Source organism: Gymnoscopelus microlampas (genome assembly GCF_963454915.1).
Source record: "Gymnoscopelus microlampas genome assembly, chromosome: 16".
Classification (NCBI taxonomy): Eukaryota; Metazoa; Chordata; class Actinopteri; order Myctophiformes; family Myctophidae; genus Gymnoscopelus; species Gymnoscopelus microlampas.
Genome location: NC_139953.1, coordinates 9,738,752 through 9,757,411, shown reverse-complemented (window position 1 = coordinate 9,757,411; position 18,660 = coordinate 9,738,752). Strand labels below are relative to the sequence as shown.

The 18,660-nt window shown below is 42.6% G+C and overlaps 1 protein-coding gene across 1 annotated transcript in view; it reads left to right on the top strand.

Annotated features, from left to right (window-relative positions):
* pex7 (peroxisomal biogenesis factor 7) overlaps nt 1-18,660 on the top strand; it is a 104,812-nt gene that overhangs the window by 28,805 nt on the left and 57,347 nt on the right. Inside the window, exons 6-7 of the mRNA XM_084083093.1 lie at nt 12,313-12,419; nt 13,860-13,973. Coding sequence (XP_083939219.1) covers nt 12,313-12,419; nt 13,860-13,973 — 221 coding nt within the window. The remainder of the gene's footprint in view (nt 1-12,312; nt 12,420-13,859; nt 13,974-18,660) is intronic.

Genomic DNA, 18,660 nt, shown 5'->3' with positions numbered 1-18,660 from the left:
GCTTGAGTGTTAAAGAAAAAACATTTTCTACGAGAGAAGTCTTAAGTGGTTATTTCTTCATACAAGCTTTCAGCTTATCTGCCTTTTCATATACAGTATATATATTTTTGTATTATTGCTAAAAGCCTGTATTAGCTTGAGTGTTAAATAAAAAACATTTTCTACGAGAGAAGTCTTAAGTGGTTATTTCTTCATACAAGCTTTCAGCTTATCAGCGGACACTTTGGTGAGTGAGAGAATATGCAACAGTGGTTACTATAAATAGAATTAGGCATTTTAGAGTGCGTTTCCTGTACAGAGAGATTTATAGTTTCATAGCTACGTTTGGTCTGAAAACTTCTCGGCGCGGGGCATGCTATCTGGGGTGCAACAGGACAGCTACACTTATTGGGTATAAATTCATAGGGTTTATAGGTCTTTGCTGAAACTATTGAGGGTAGTAGAAATTAGGAGTGTTTTAATTTCTTCTGTTTTCGTCAGGCCATTTATAATGCTCATAAACGCATTGTGATGCTTGTAGATCTGCTATTTTTGAGTAGCCTGAGCATTAATAGTCTCTAAGGGCTGCTAGTTGGGCTTTCAGACTCTAGTCTTGTTCCAAACTCATGCCTGAATTGTGGCCGCCGATCGCCGACGAATTGCGCTAAGCACCATGACATGGTCAAGGTGTATTTCACAAAACCTTTTGTGCTGCGGCGTCGGGTGCAACAAGTTAAAGGAAAATGTGGAGCCACTCTGACATGCCCTGTTCTGGACAGGTGACATGTGTGAGCGCATAAATGTGCTAATAATAAAAACAAACACAGAGAAATGAAGTGGTGCCAGGCACCACACAGCCTGACCTGCTATAAACAGAACTTTGAGCTTTGAGCGCAGGTGGTGAGGTGGGTCAGGCTAATTTCGTTTTGAGTTTGAAGACTTTTTTTTGTGATATGTTTTGGTCAAAAGGAAAAGTCCCCCATCTCTCCAGCTCTCTAACTCATTCACTGCCAATGATGTCTTTTGACGTATTTTTGAAAAAGATTTTTTTTAAAATGTATTATTATTTTTATTTTTGGCACACAGAACCAGGAGATAACGTGATCCAAAGATCAGATACAGTTTAGGGTGAACATAGGACTGAGGGAACATTGACACATTCTCAATTTTATTATAACCAATGGACTCTCTATCACCTGCATTTGGTTACTGATTAACCTAGATGTCAGGTCAAAAAGCATCTCTGCAGAATATTGTGTTATTGAATGGAGCAGCAATTCAACCTCAATTCAAACATTCAACCTCAAGAATTAGAACTTAAGAATCTTTCCACAAACGTGGTATTCATGATTTATTTCATTGTTACAATTAAAATGTATGTGTGTTTGGAAACATGTACATGTAGGAAGGTATTACGAACAAAAAAAGTTTCAGTATGATCCGTCTTCTGATTATAATCATAATAAAAGTGCTTGTAACAGTACTTTTTTTGCAATGAGGCTCATTTGCATAGGAAGCGTACGATTTGGCACCAAATATGCATATCACTTCATTTGAATATGTAGCACTGAGATTCCATTTTCTTGGCAGTGCAGTTCGGTGTGCATTTCAACCTCTGCGGGTGCTGTGACAGTTTCGTTGTGTGTAATTCACACAGGATTAGCATGTTGCAAAAGCCACCCGATCCTTTTGTGAATTAACGCCCTGAATTTGGCCAAGGGTTCATCGCTCTCTCTTTAACACAATCACACAAAGAAATGCACATCAACACACCTGCTGACATGTTATTCAACACAGCTACAGTCTGTGTACCGTACCTTTAAATCGCATCTGGATAATCCTCCAGATAACCCCACACACCTTCACCATGGATTATCCCTGCAAATGATTTGGCTTGACGATAGTTTATTAACAGAGGTGGAAAGTAGCTAACTAAGTGCATTTACTCAAGTACTTTTTTCTCCACTGAAATTATTTGAAAGCTTTAATTACATGTCTGTACTGTAAGTATATTTTTATGCTAATACGTTTGTACTTTTACTCAAGTAAAATCTTGAATGCAGGATTTTTTACTAGTAACACAAGCATTTCTACATTGTGGTATTGATACTTTTACTTACAGTAAGTAAAAACAAATGGAGGGGTACTTCTTCCACCACTGCTTACTCACAGGAAATGCTGTGACAACAATTTCATTTTTCTTACACAACAACAACATCAACAATGCAAGGAACAGCCAGAGGACACATGGAAGAGGGGAGAAAAAAACAGCACAAATTGAGTTGAAGAGACAAAGACAACCTGAGCTGATAAATAATGTTCCACCTCAAATAGAAGGAGAGCGAGAGGAAAAGACAGAAGAGCGAGAGAGAGAGAGAGGAGATAAACGAGTACAAATCAATGAATGGTTCAAAAGAACGAGGTTGAGGTTGTATTTAAGTACGGCACAATAAACCGTCTGCACAGTCAAATCCTCAGTGTTCATTTATCCGTTTAGGTGTTTACGGAGGAGAGGAGAAAAGAATCGCAGACTATGCAAGTAACCCCCAAGTGGCTCATAATAAAAACCTCCTCACCTTGTAAGAGAAAAGACCAGGGAGAATTGCCTCTGGCAACAAAATGATAGTAAGAGAATGGTAAGAATTCTCACATTCTTACATAAACTGTATGGGAAATGAAATACATTAAAATAAGCCTGGTGCTGGTAATGACAAGGATTTTAGAGAACGTGATGTAGTGTTTGTGTGCTTGCAAGGGCGCAGAGGGGGGAGGGAGGGGTTGGGGGGGGGTTGAGACGTACTCAGTTCCATAGGGTGGAGGGGATATAACCCCCCACTTTTGAGAAGAAGAGGAAACAAGACATGACACACAGTCATGCATACCAGCATGCTTTATTTTTTCTTGTGTGTGTGTGTGTGGCTTGTTTTCATAGACCGGGTTCCTTATTTCTCTCGCAGAATCTGGCAACACTGCTAGTGGCTCCCCATTGGCTTAGACCTGGTTTCTTATTTCTCTCGCGGAAGCTGTCTGTCTGTCTATGAATGTGAAAATAAGGAGTGTGTGTGTGCGTGTGCGTGCGTGCGTGCGTGCGTGTGCGTGTTTACACACGTGCGTGCATGGGTGCGTCTGCAGTCAGCCTTCCCCTCTTGTCCGACTCTGAGTTACAGCTCAGTGGTTGATGGGCGTAGTGCTCTATTGGCCGAACTCGGATCAATACGAGCCAATCAGTGGAGTGTTTTCTCTACCAGACGTATACTGGGCCAGCAGCAGCAGAGACCTGAACGGCGGCCAGGAAGCCATTCGTCACACGGCTAATAATAAACCCACGGCTTTGAGAGCTTTATGGACATGCGTCCGTCAAGACGTCGTGAACCTTTCATATTGCGTTTTGTCACGCACTTGTGTGTAAAGTAAACGCCCCGGATAACTTCCCCCTGTTCTGAGGGGAAGTATATGCCTCATGGCTTTGCTGTGCAGTCGGACGGAAACGCAGTCCAACTGGAGGGGGGTAGTCGGGAAGGGAAGGGCAAAACCCAAAATGACTAGGAGGCACAGTTTAACACATTAAGACCGGTCATTTTAGATGTTAACCACTTTCATAACCATTATTTTATACTTTGGGCTATTCAAAAATAGTAGATTGACAGCTCTGATAGAGCTTCTGCTATTTTAGCTTTTGCTATTTTAGCTTCATGAGCTTCTGCTATTTTAGAAAAATCTTGAAAATGTGTGCAATTCTTTGAATATATATATTTTTAAAGGCGAACATTTGTAACTCAAATCTTTACTTCTGGGGGATTCTACAAATGTCTTCAAAAACAGTTTTTTTTTAAAACTTATGTTGCTATAAGTGGTTCTCAAACTTTTTCATGTCAAAGACACCCAAAATTATATGTATTTGGCCACGGACCCCCATCTCAAAATATGTTGTTCCATGCAGGAACCCCCCAGAAGCAAAGATTTGAGTAAAAAAAAAGATTCAAAAAATATATATGTATTCAACGATTTGCACAAGTTTCACGATATTAGCAAATAGCAGATCTACAAGCTCATAGCGCGGCACTCGTGCCGAGCTATGAGCTTGTAGATCTGCTATTTTTGAATAGCCAAAGTATAAAATAATGGTTCAAATGGTTACACAGATGAGATCCCGGTTTTAATGGGTTAATTAGATGTAGGAACTCACAGAGCTGACTTGCGCAATCAAGTCAATTCACTGGTTTGCAGCGTGGGGTCCAGTCGGGGACCCCCAGGGGGTCCTTGAGGGGATTCTAGGGGGGTCCCAGGCTAAATGATTGATGGACCCTTTGATGGACCCAAATGGACCTTAAGGGTCAATTTGTACAAACTCAGAGTTAAATTAAAGCTTAGTACAATAGAACATACTCCTGTCAGAACAGTCTAACTTATTTCGGATGGTCTTGAACCTCAGAGATGTTCGGCCTATCCGAAGAAAGTCCGGCTAGTGTGATTGGTCAGAATTTGGTCAGACGTTCAAGGTGGACGTGATATTTACGGGGCCAGGCTTCCAGCATGGACCCGTATTGTTATTCTGATTATTCCGTTTCTTCTTCTGCCACTTTTGGCAGTTCTGGCTGAACCGTGCAGTCGCTTTTTATGAAACTCGGCCATATGATAGATGGTCATGAAAAACGATCAAGAAATAATTCTCACAATCTTTCGTCAAAAGGTGGCGCTATAGCACTCAATTGAAAAATGCCAACTTTGAACAGGTACAACTCATGCCCTGTTTCACCTACAGCCATGAAACTTCGATGCACACATGCGTCTCCTCATGCTGAACAACTTTCACACTCTGACTTTTGACCTCTGACCTTTAGATCTCCTACCATTTTGAATTATATGAAAAACAGTTAAAACCTATCTCCTCCTGGGATTTTTGAGTAATCTGCACGAAACTTTTTACACATGAACTTTGGACCTATGCCAAAAAACGTTTGCAAAATATTTTCCATAAGTGAAAAAATGAAGCTTTAATGAGCCAATGAATATTGCAGTTTTATGACAATTATTCATCTGCCCCTAACACATACATGCAGACTTACCATTCTTTGAAACTTTGCATAAATGTAAAGGGCCATTCCAAATATCACTGAAACCAATCTTACTCCAATTGGTCAAACGGGGGCGCTATAGCAATTTTTTGAAAATTGAAACTTTAAACAGGCAAAAGTCATGCCTCGTTTGGCCGACAGCCATTAGACCTGCTTACACATGTGCCTTGACTAATGAGGAACACATCTATCACGTTGACCAATAAGCACCGCCCTTAGATTGTCCGCAATCTTGAGCAGTTTGAAAAACACTTAAACCCAGGATTTTTCAGCTATTTGCGTGAAACTGTATCATCTGTGTGATCTCCTTTCACAGGCTCTTGTCTGTTGGTGGCTTCTCGCTTAAATGTGTGCCCCACAACCTGAAGGTCACCAGTTCAAGCCTCACTTGGTGCAGACTTCATCTAAGTTGCATTTCACACAACATGACTATCAATGAATACATCTGCAATTGTTAAAGATAACATGAAATACTTAATTGAGTGTTTTTTACATACAGCTGATCTACAATCTCACAACTTTTCAGATAGCAATGAGAGTATGTTTTTTCAATGTATAACATACTTCATTGTGAAAATAGCCGATGTACAATCTGACAACTTTTAATGGTTTGTGAGCTTGTAGATCGGCTACTTTCACTAGTTTTGCTTCTGAGGAGATGTACAATTTCTTCATTGGTAAATGGTTTGTGAACGAGTGATCTTAGTGTTAGTGAAACAGGGGCTTGGGTCATGACAGAAGGCAAGCGTTTGTCATCCTCAACAGACAACATCAGCCTGGACAAAGCTATAGCACTATAGGTAGTGTTGCAGCTACCTAAGAGTGCCTCACGACCGCAAGGTTGCTGGTTCAAGCCTCACTTGATGCACACTCATTTAAGTTGAATTGCAAAAAACATGACTCAATCTATTCCGTTTCCATGGCTCTCTCTCTCTCTCTTCAATCTATTCCGTTTCCATGTCTTTCTCTTCAATCTATTCCGTTTCCATGTCTCTCTCTCTGTCTCTTCAATCTATTCCAATCTATTCCGTTTCCCTCTCTCTCTCTCTCTCTCTCTCTCTCTCTCTCTCTCTCTCTCTCTCTCTCTCTCTCTCTCTCTCTCTCTCTCTCTCTCTCTCTCTCTCTCTCTCTCTCTCTCTCTCTCTCTCTCTCTCTCTCTCTCTCTCAGGGGCGGCCATAGCTGAGTGGTTAGTGAGCCCGCCTAGGGAGCCAGAGGCTCTGGTTGCCCCAGGTACGATTCCAGGCCAGGTCAGCAAATGTGTCGATGAAATTTGTCATCGACACAAGCAAGACTCTTAACCCCTAATTGCTCACAGGCCCTCATTGGAAACAAGACCGCAAGGACTTTCATGAACTGACCTGTTAAAGGAATTATCATTTCTCTTTCTCTCTCCTGGCCCCGTATTATCGCTGCTTGCAGCTATATTATTTATTTTGGTTTCCACATTCTACCCAAGGCTTCATTCTGCCAGCAGTGAAAGCAAGCAGCGATGGCTTTGAAGAGACGTTGGCACTGTTGTAAACGGGTCCTGGAGATAAAAGAAATGGTATCAAATGGTCTGTGGCCTAACGCACATCAAACTGAGGGTCCTTGAAATGAAAATGGGTTGAGGAACAAAGTTTAGAACAAAGGAACAAAGTTTAGAGGGACTTCCCAGTAAAACTTTTTGTGTCCCTGGTTGTAAGGCGGAAAGACCATCGGATGGATTCCCAGCCAAGCTAATCTGATGCTGAGGAGATGGTTGTCTTCACTCAATTGCACCGACCGCTGGAGATAAATCTTAAAAAGATTTAATTTCTGAGTTGGCCTGCCCAGCCACCCTAGCACCACACTGACGCGGCATTCCATTCTGGTGATTAATTGCGAGCCTTTTCACGAGCCGGAAAGCGCTGTGGTCTGTGTTATATTCAGATTTCAATACTTCTGTTCATTGATTGGTGCAGCGCAGTGCCGCTCAAACTTGAGGTGGCCCTGCTGAACCTTTTCTGTCTGTATTGTGTGCTGAAATAATGTCAGTTTGACTTGAATGGGTTATCTCTGTGTGCGCACACTTTGTGTGTGTGTGTGTGTGTGTGTGTGTGTGTGTGTGTGTGTGTGTGTGTGTGTGTGTGTGTGTGTGTGTGTGTGTGTGTGTGTGTGGCTGTGGATGTTCTGAAATCTGTCAGAGGGGAGTCCCTGTTTGTGCAAAGGGTCAAAACAATTTAAAGTTGGCTGCGCCTTTCATTTTGAGAGAGGTTTAAAATTGGCTGAGTAGGGGAGTAAAGTGTGTGTGTGTGTGTGTAAGTGTTGGCAGCCTGCTGAAGCAGCATTCATACCTATGTAATAAAGCTTGAATTCAATTCTCAGGATACACACAAACGCACCCACCCACACACACCCATCTCCACCCACCCAGCCACACCCACCCATACACCCACACATCCCTACCCCACCCACCGACAACCCACTGACACACACACACGCACGCGCGCACGCACACGCACACGCACGCACGCGCCCACACGTCAGAAAGAGGAAAGTGAGAAGATTAAAAGAGCCACGGAAGATGAGATTAGAAATAGCCAAGGACAAAGAAGTACTATGCACACAGTAAAATCAGGAGTGTTCATTTAACTCTTCAGAGAGCGTAACAATGGGCCCTTATCGGTCAGAGTTAAATGAACACTTCTGAATGTGCTGTGTAGACGGACTGAGAAAGATGACCCGTGCATTGTGCGGTTTAAACTGTAAGAGAATGAACAGAACGAGTCAAGGATGATAGGGAAGGATCAGAGTAAATGAAAGATGAGAGGGAAGAAGGGATGAGAGGAAGGAGGGATGAGAGGAGACAATAATATTCTTAATTTATACCTAGTTGTGCCCTGTATAAAGCTCCGCTCACATTACAAGATAATCAGGGATATTTCAGGAAACACCCCTCCGACTATTGGGGGAGGGGAGGGGGATCCGTAGTAAATATCAGGCAAGACTATCCTCCAGTGTGAGGGGTTTAAAGATACAATCTGTAAGACTCCCGATTTGCTCACAGACGACTGGTGCCGATCATATTTTCAAACTTATATTCATACTGTTTGATATTTATCTGGATGATCACTGCTGTCTGAGTCGAACGGCACACCGGGAGACACAGAGAGAGAGAGACAGGCTACAAGGAGAAAGATGATAATGAGTGAATGAGAGGACTTTTGACATCCGGTCTAAAACAACCTGTTATGGGTGCTTTTTTGGACAACTGAGGCTTGTTGTTGTGGCAAGAACACGACATGTCAGAACCGTTCGTCCGGTGCCACTGCACTGTTTAACAGATGTTAACATCGTTGTGAAGCCCACTGATAACATTGTTAAAAAGATGTTCATCGCAACGCGTTATGAACTTGTAGATCGGCCATTTTCACTATTTGTCATACGGGTATAGAGCTTAAGTGGTCAAGCGTACCCTGCTTTGTTAGATGTAAGAATGGAAAGAAATGCTGTAAACCCATAGACATAATTATAAAGGTAGACGCTTCCTTTGGCTCTGAGGCGTCTGTATCGCGGGCACGCTTCCGCTTCCGGGGGGGGCAAGCTGGAAACTTCCGCGTGCGTCACAGAAGGGGGCGTTCGGTAGGCCAATCAGAGGCAGGTGGGGGCGGGATTCTGACAAGTCCTGGAAAATACGTGCTGTGATTGGCCAGTAGTCAACGCGCTGTGATTGGCCAGTGCCCGTGCCCCCTGGAAAATTTATGGCGGCCACCATACGAAACCGATCGCTCCAACGAACTGCAGAGGCCAATGAGGTATCTAGGTTTCTATATCTACGTGTAAACCCAAAAGGGCTGCTGGGCATGAATTGGTTGAATAAAAAAAAATCTAAATCACTTGAATGAATAAAAATCAATCAAATATGTATGCAATAGGATGTGTTGGGTGACACACTAAACACAGGCAAAATCACAGGTTTGACTAAAGAATCAAAAAGAAGAGTGAGTATGAATGACAGGAAGGAAATAAATGGAGAAAGAGAGAGAGGAATGGGGGCAATGGTGCACTGAAAGTAACTAAGTACATTTCGTCAAATACTGTACTTACATGTTTTTCTTTGTACTTGAGTTCATATTTGGCATTTACGTTACTTTGATACTTTATACTCCTATACAACATTTACATCTACTGTACTACATCACAGAGGCAAATATTGTACTTTTTACTTACTAACGCTGTCAAATTTATTGACAGCGTTCGTTACTCGTTACTTTGCCGATTTAGAGTATTATTACAAAATCTGAGTACCTCTTCCATCACTGAGTGGGAGGAAGAGAGAGAGAGGGGAGGGGAGGGGAGGGGAAGAGAAGGTGGCAGAGAGGATAAGGGAAATGAAGCGAAGAGGAGGGAGCAGGGGAGGGAGAGGAGAGAAAGGTCTCAATGTTCTGCTTGATGAGTGTCGCAGTCTGTTGGCAGACCCTGTGCCCCTTCAAGAACACACACACACACACACACACACACACACACACACACACACACACATATATGTTTGTATTACTGGACTTGTGAGGACGACAACATTTTGACTTGACTCACAGAGCAAGAAGATGGCTGCACAGCTTAGAGCAGTGTTTCCCAAACAGTGGGTCGCGGACACATTTTTATGGTGGCCCATAGATAAGTCTACTATCCCTTCATATTTTCTTTCCTACATTTTGTTTTTAATTATTGTTAAACATTCCAAAAAAGATGAAAATCTTTTGTGAATTAAAAACAAATTCAAATTTTCTTTCTCAAAATGATTTCATGAATAAATTAAAGAAAATCAAATAAATTCCATAAATTAGAAAGCACTTTTTCGCAATGCTTTGTGAGCTTGTAAAGCCCGGGCAAACATCTGATTTCTCTTTTGGGTCTCGAGCTTGAGAACCAGTGGCTTAGAGCATTGGTTCTCAAATTGGGGTCTGGGGACCCCCAGGGGTCCTTAGGGGGTTCCAGGGGGTCCCATACAGCCATCAGATTAAACCCCTTTATCCATATTGTATAAGTTGGCTATTCAAAAATAGCAGATATATAAGCTCACAGCGCAGCACGACGTGACACGCTGCAAGCTTGTAGATCTGCTATTTTTGAACATTTAAAAATATATATTGAAAGTATTGGAAAATATTGAATAATTATGCTAATTATTTTATTTACTTTATTTACACAAATCTTCTCTTCTGGGGGTCCCTGGGACAAAACCTTTTCAGATGGGGGTCCGTGGCCTAATACATATCAATCTAGGGGTCCTTGACATGAAAAAGTTTGAGAGTATAGATACCCTACTGTGGGCACGGGAACGCTTAACCACATGAACCCTGTCCCTGACGTCCCTATTCGAGGCATATCATTATAGGCAAACATTCTGACAAAATTGGTGAATACATTTGGTGTAGGGGGGGGGGGGGGGCGGCAAGTGCAGACCCCTGGGGGACCCCGGTCAACAAAGTTTAGAGGGAGTTCCCAGTTAAACTCAGTGTCCCAAGCCGACCCTTGCTCGGTCCCAATCTGCTGTCACACTGTCACTCTGTCTCTCCTCTCCGATTAATTTAGAATTCATTTAGAGTCTCTCTATCTCTCTCCCTCTTTCTCGCATTTCTCCCCATACTCCCCCCCCCCCCCCCCCCCCCTCTCTCTTTGCAGAATGCTCTTGAATGAACCTGCGCTCCTAAAACCTAGGGCCCAAATTATGAACTTTGTTGTCTTCGCCGTGAGTCATGTGCTCTGTGCGTTCAAGCAGAACAATAAGCATCACTCTTGACACACAGAACAGCTTACAGGGCCTCAGTAAAAGTGCAGGAGGGGTCTGCATCATCATAATATTATTAGTTTATTTGGTAGGGATTTGAGCACATCAATGAACATCCACATAAAAATAATCTATGACGTGAACATGCCGGATTTATCAAGAATGCTGATTTACCTCCGTAACCCGGGTAACAAAATGACAGGAATATTACAGTTGACAATATGCAATAGATACAAATAAACAAATATAAAGAAAACTAAAACTAAAAACTAAAAAAAGGTTCACTTAGTTCTTGTTTCAGAGACAGATTTTTTGGTCTGAGACTTCTGAGAAACTGTTGAAACTGGATGGAACAAAAAAATATATAACTAGAAAAAGTGCTCCTCGGAGCACAGGTCTCCGCCAGGTCAGGTACGTTATTGTGGCCTCCTGGTGGCGCTATAATAGGCCAATGTGAAAAGGGTGCCATTTCTTCATAGGCCTTTCACGGCAATCAGACACTGCATTCATGATTTGAGGCATTTTGTTCTAAAAATGTGTTTTGCTAAATTAGACCTGCTGGTGGCGCTATAACAGGCCAAAGGGTGGCATTTCTTCCTTGGCCTAGTGGGAATGTGGGTGCAACACATAAGATCGCATCCCAATAAGACCCCTTGATGTTACAACTATATGTCTGTGTGTAATGCAATGTAGATTCATTATTGATATACAGCACAAACACTGAGAATGCACGCATGCATGCAGGCTGCATGTAAGTCTCAACTAATCATTAACTAATTAATCAAGGATTGGGGGTGGGGTATTATCGATTTTGGAATCGCTCACACATGAAAGGAATATATGATTTTGTATATTAACGCACTACAGCGTCACACAAAAGTAGCTAGTTTTGAATTTGAACCCCGAAAAGTAACGGTTTTGGACGTAATGAGGTTTCCACCTGACAGAGACGATAGATATTTAAATTAGGAAAGGTCACCGTTCTAAGCGTTATTCTGATTTGATCTGATTTGCAAACTGCAGCCGAAAGCTTTATGGAATTCCATTTCAGTCATTGCAGTCATGTTTGAGTGCCGTGACTTATTTTCCATTGTGTCCTATGATGAGCGGTCGAGTTAATTTGCAACGTACTGTTACCTGCGTGCTGCACATGCCTGTATGATGTCACTGTGATGTGGTCTAATAAGGAGTGGTTCTCAAACTTTGCCAAGGACCCCCAAATTGACATGTCTGTGGCCGTGGACCCCCACCTGAAAATATGTTGTGCCAGTTCAAAAGGCGAACATTTTTAACACAAATCTTTGCTTCTGGGGGTAGAAGCAAAGATTTTCAAGATTTTTCAAAATTAGCAGATCTACAAGCTCGTAGCGCGGCACTCGATGCCGTGCTATGAGCTTGTAGATCTGCTTGTATCCCGCTTTGAGAACCAAGGGTCTATGAGGTTGTGCTATCTTGTTACATAAAGGAGAAAAACTCCCCGTCTGATGCATTTTTTATGTCGCTAGGTGACGGAACGCTTCGAGTGTGGGATGTGAAGAGTGCCGCGTGCCGATTGGCAATCTCGGCTCACAAAGCCGAGATCCTCAGCTGCGATTGGTGCAAGTACGACCAGGTAAACATCATCGCCTGAAATCTTAACTCAAAAAGTTTTACGTTCAGTATTTCACCTTTTTGTTTTTCAGTTTTTCTTCTGCATAGTAGAATATTGAGGATTTCTCTGTTACGGTAATTACAAATGTAATTAACAAATCAAAATGTATCCAAATGGACCTGTACCGGTCCATTAGCTTACATTTGTACTTACATTTGTACAATAAAAGTTGTTAAAGCTGTATTATGTAACTTTTCTTTGTGAATACAATTTTATGATGTATGTTATGGGGTGGTTGTATTTGGTCTCTTCTATTAACACATTGTGTGCCAGAGGTTTATTAAAATAGGGTACATCTAGTGCCAGCATATCTTCCATCCACTTACGTTGATATAGTTTCGTGCTGTAGAAGCCCCGTCGAGGACGCGCATGTAAACAAAGCGTGCGTGCGAGACGGCGGAGAGTCCCGACTTACGCCTGGAACAATAATATGTCCAACGCGATCCTCCATTGCAGAGTGATCGCCGATCGAAAACGTCTCACTTCCACCACGTTAAAAAGAAATGGAGATATTAAGCTTTTAGTCAAGGAGTTAACATTGGAGCGGACAACCGGAAGCATTTTTGACATGGATCCACATCCGGCCTCTCCTTCTTAGAGACTCTTTGGATGATCCCAAAGTTTCGTTAGAGCTCCCCACGTGGGAAGCATATATTTTTTTTTAAATGTGCCAAAAACGGTCTGGACCGTTTATGGCACATAACGCACAGACTCTCAAAAACGGTCCGGACCGCTTATGGCACTCAATGTGTTAAGACATTTAGATCCTCTGTCTAGGTTTGACATGACCTTTGACACGATCCTGTTCCTGGTTTGACAAAGATTTTGACCTGAAGGTCTAAATGGAATTTCTCCCCTGACCAAGCAGGCAGGCTCTATTAGCTCAGTGGTAAAAATGTCAGCACCTGCGCAGGACAACCGGGTTCAAATCCAGTTAAAATTCAACTTAAAATGAACACTGAGGAGTTGACTATGTGGAGTGAGATGTGTTTAAGAGTTCAGTGAGGAGCTCTCTCTCAACTGTAGAGTTCATATTTGTCTTTCCTGTGTCTCTCTCTGTAGAACATTGGTTCTCAAAGTGGGGTTTGGGGACCCCCAGGGGTCCTTGGGGGGGGGTACAGGCCAGGGGGTCCCCAGCAAAATGAGTTAATATAGCGTCACAATAATTTTAACCACTTTAACCATATTTTATTCTTCGTAAAATCGTGAAAATCTTATATACATATTATTTTAAAGTGAACATTTTAACTCAAATCTTTGCTTCTGGAGGTCCCTTACACAAAATATTTTTGTGTGAGTTGGGGGTCCACAGCCATATCATTTTGGGGGTCCTTGACGTGAAAGAGTTTGATAACCACTGCTGTAGAACATGTTTTTTAGTCGTGGTCTCTCTCTCTGTAGAACATTATAGTAACGGGAGCGGTTGACTGCAGTCTGTGTGTTTGGGACCTGAGGAATGTCAGACAGTCGGTCTGTAAACTGCTGGGACACTCCTATGCCATCCGCAGAGTCAAGGTACATGTACTGTACACGCATGCATGCACACACACAAGGACCCAAATATTTTCCCGTTGCTTCTGATGCCATACATACTCGAAATAACATGTGCGTCAGTGCATGGCTCCAAACAAGTTTACAGAATGTAAACGGAAAACGACAAATGTGGGCACATTCACAGTGAACATAGGTCATACACGCGAACAGCGTTTTCCTATCACCTCGCAGTAGCGGGGGGCGGTGGGGCTGGGAGGATCCATGCCTCACTAAATAAGTGTAGAGGAATATCTTGTGGAGTTTCAGCTACTATGCTACTATGCTACGAAAATTATGGATACAGGAAGCACCTTCTCCTGGAAATAGAGCGACTGGCCTATAATGGAGGAGATTGAGCTGTATTTTGCGAGCTGCTTTGCTTGACACTTGGACAGCCTCATAAAGGGTGGAAGAGCTTTTGCAGTCCGGGCCCCTAAGCTTTGGAACGCCCTACCTGTCTCCCTAAGACGTGCAAAATCTGTATCATCTTTTAAAACTCTTCTGAAAACGTATCTCTATGCTAAGGCCTTTTCTTAAATTTTACTGTATATCTGTATTTTGTGCCACTTGCTTTATTCTCTGATCGTCTGTAATAGCTTTTATCCAAAGTTTTATCATGATTGTTCTTTTTATTCTGCTCTGTAAAGCACTTTGTGACTTGTCTGGAAATGTGCTATATAAGTAAATTCATTATCATTGTAATCCTCAAGCTCTTCACCACCAGCCTGCGGACATGGCCCGAGCTGATTTGATTGAATACTTTATTAACAGTTTGCAAAGACAAGCACAGGGAAGTACAGTTCAATACAAGGTATGTTAAGAGGATTTTAAACCCAAGAGAGCACTGTGGCTTGTTTCCACTGGGGTCCTTAAAATATATAAGCAATGAGCTGACACTTATAGCCTAGATGTACGGTGTAATGGCTTGTACTAATGGTTGGTATTTTACTTGTTTAGTAAGGAAGGCTTCCTCTAAACTTGAGTCAAAAGTACAGCCAACTTCCAATAAGAAAACCTCACTGCTGTCCTTGTCAGTCACAATGTAATTCCAAATACATGGGGGTCATTGCGTTGAAACTATTTCTGGTTTCACACTCGATTAAAAAAAAATCACAACAGAGGAATCAAACATAAGTGACACATTTTTGGTAATAATTAGGGTTGTCCGATATTGGCTTTTTTACCGATAACCGATATACCGATATTGTCCAACTCTTAATTACCGATACCGATATCAACCGATACCGATATATGCGGGGATTATTGTGATTAGGGTAAGCTCAAATTTCATATCACACACACCATATACAGTAAGAACTCCTGTAACTTATTTATTAAGCCAAAAAAAACAAAAAAAAACATTTTTTTTTCTCAAAAAACGATACCGATATTTTCCCGATATCAATTTTTATGCTAATATCGGCCGATAATATCGGACATCCCTAGTAATAATGGCAACAATTCTGTCATGTCTGGCTATGTACAGTCCTTAGTAAACATTACAACCGTTTGGCATACTCTATGACCTGATGCCGTCCATGGTGTAGACAGTAAAGGCCTTTGCAGACAGGGTACGATTAGTCAATCAGCTTTTACCGCATGCGAAAAGACGTACCAATCGAACTGGGTTCGATTGGGAAAAAAACGCATCGCTGCATCGCATCGCCGCACGGTAAATTCGGAGCCGGTGTGCATGAGGTCATTGAGAACCATGTGTTCATTTAAAAAATGATATTGTCCGTTTTTTCCGTGCGAAAATCGCACCCTGTCTGCAAAGACCTTAAGAGTCATGCTTATTGGAATAGGCTCTATGCACAGCAGCCATATTATCACTTCCTTCACAGGTGTTACCAATGATACTAATGAAGTCTCTGTTCCATTTAGTGTAGCACAGTGGTTTCCACGACCCCCATAACTCTGAGAGTGTACAAATGGAACCAAATGGACCCTTGCGCGTCCATTTGGTTCCATTTGTACACTCTCACACACCCGTAAGGGACCATTTGGAAGCCCATGAGGGTCCCTGGACCCCAACTTTAGACCCACTGCTGTAACAGAGTGTTTCCAGTGAGCCAACATGCACAACATCAGCACCCTGACTCTGTTTGACCAGAATGGAACAGAGCCTTCATTAGTATCATTGGTAACACCTGTGAATTTCTTCATAATATGGCTGCTGTGAATAGAGCCTATACCAGATGGACAGATTCAATTTGGTTGGCAGCACTTGGAGACGTGCTTTCACCGTGAAGATGAGAATATCCTCATCAATCGCTGCATTTTTTTAGAACTGTGGGACACAGTGGGACACAGAGTGATCAGCTGACTGAAGACAAGCAAGTTTCCCTTGCAGCCGCAGTCCAGAACAGCGCTGCTCTCTCTGCTGCTCTCTCAACGCTAGAAGGGGGTGGAGTGCGCTTGATGTTCCGTCGCACGTTGATTGACGGGTCAGTGATCACAGACTCGGAGACGCTCACTGTCTCGTCGTCCGCTGTTTTTCACTCCAGACAGCAGGCAGGCACACACACACACACACACACACACACACACACACACACACACACACACACACACACACACACACACACACACACACACACACACACACACACACAGTGGGCAATGTATAGACCCCTGGAGGACCCCAGTCAACACATTTTATAGGGGTTTAAGTGGTTAATAAGCTGCATTTATTGCATACAATGTATCTTTGTAGCCTTAAAACAAAAAAACTAAATGCAGGAGTCGAAATTGGTGTGATTGAAAAAATGACACACAGTCACATCCACTCAAACGATGGCAATTTCGGTGTGCACTGTGCAAGAGGTCATAGAGATGCGTGTGTTTGTTTTAAATTACCGCTGTCTGTTTGTTTGTTTTTTCTGAGCGAAATGGACTCTGTGTGCAAGAGGCTTTAGTTTTGTTTTCAGCACATATATTTTCAATCCGTTATTTTAATGATGTGCACAAAAGCACACATGCACATGCATTCAGACGCATATCCTGTCGGATGTCTGGTTTGGTTTGGATGTCACTGGTTTGGTGGCCCGTGTACTGTATGTAACTTGATGAACATCAAGACTGATACCCGTTCAACCAGCAACTGTGTGCGGGTCTGTGTGATAATTAGATTAATCTGGCTGAATCCCCTTTCGACACTCTTCAGCGCTGCATGGAATGACTTTCAGCATAAAGGCCGGAACCTCATTCCATCGCTCTCTATAAATCCCTGTATCCATTAATTGCTCTAACAGTAGGCCGCCTGAATCTTTCGCAGACGTCATGTATTTCCATCTCTCCAAATCTCCAAATCATTTATTGCTTTCTGTCGTTATAGCGATTCTTAACTGGGGGGGAGGGGCCATTCGGGTAATTGGTAAAATGTTTTACACAATAAGCTGTCTATTTTTGTCTACGCAAGGCCGAAGGCATGGAGGCCAGGGCAGAACCTCTGCACTAAATCGTTCACATCGGCCTGTTATAGCGCCACCAGGAGGCCGATAAAAGTTTTTCGATATTACTCCTACAGATTTTGTCCAAACATCACGCAAATCGGTACACATTACCTCTATAGTCATGTGATCAAGACAGATCTGTCGTATTTTTCATATTCCATCCTGATTGGCTTCCAACGTTTGCAGGAGTGGCCCGTTTTTTACAAAATGCCTCGAATCATGAACGCAGCGTCCGATTGCTGTGAAACTTTGCACACACATCCTCACTAGGCCATGGAAGGTTCTGTCTTGGCCTCCATGCCTTTGGCCTCGTGGAGACAAAAATAAACAGCTTAATTTTTTTTACAAATTACTCGAATGCTCCCGCCCAGTGTGTTAAAAATCGCTATAACGACAGAAAGCAATAAATGAGTTTTTTTAACACTCATCTTTTAATTATCATTACAAACTAATAAACGAACCATTGTTGTAAATAAACAAATTTGTCCATTAAAGGTTTCAAGTGTTGACCATTCAACGGTTTAGATAATTGCTGAGACTTCTGAGAAACTGTTGACACTTGATGGAAAGTGTTTTGGAGTTGTCTGTCAGCACAACTGTGCCAAAACCTGCCTTCTGACACTGCAGGTTCGGCTGAAAGTACTTTGGTCCCTGGAGGTTCTCCCAGTCCATTAATAAATGAACAGAATGCTACGCTTGATTGGTTTGTCTGCATAGGCTACTTAAGTTGTGCGTTTTTTGAAAATATTCTGATAGCAGGGCTAACTCGTTCAGCATGTCATACAGGAGTGCTAAATCTAAAGCAAAGTGTCGCGTTTAACCACATGTGACCCTAGTGTCCCCATTCTGGGGCAGCGGAAATGGCCAAAGTACATGCCAATCTCAAGCATTGCGACGTGACATGTTGTGTGCTTGTGGATCTTCTGTTTTCAGCTATTGAATGGATACCTAACCTAACCTAACCTAATGTAACACACACACACACACACACACACACACACACACACACACACACACACACACACACACACACACACACACACACACACACACACACACACACACACACACACACACACACACACACACACAGATGCCCCTGGTCTGTCCTGTGCTGTGGTGTGGTGTCCTGTTGCACGGAGACACAACACACACAGCCTGACAGCATCAAAACCAGCCGCTGAAATGGACATAACAACACCAGACGCAGACAT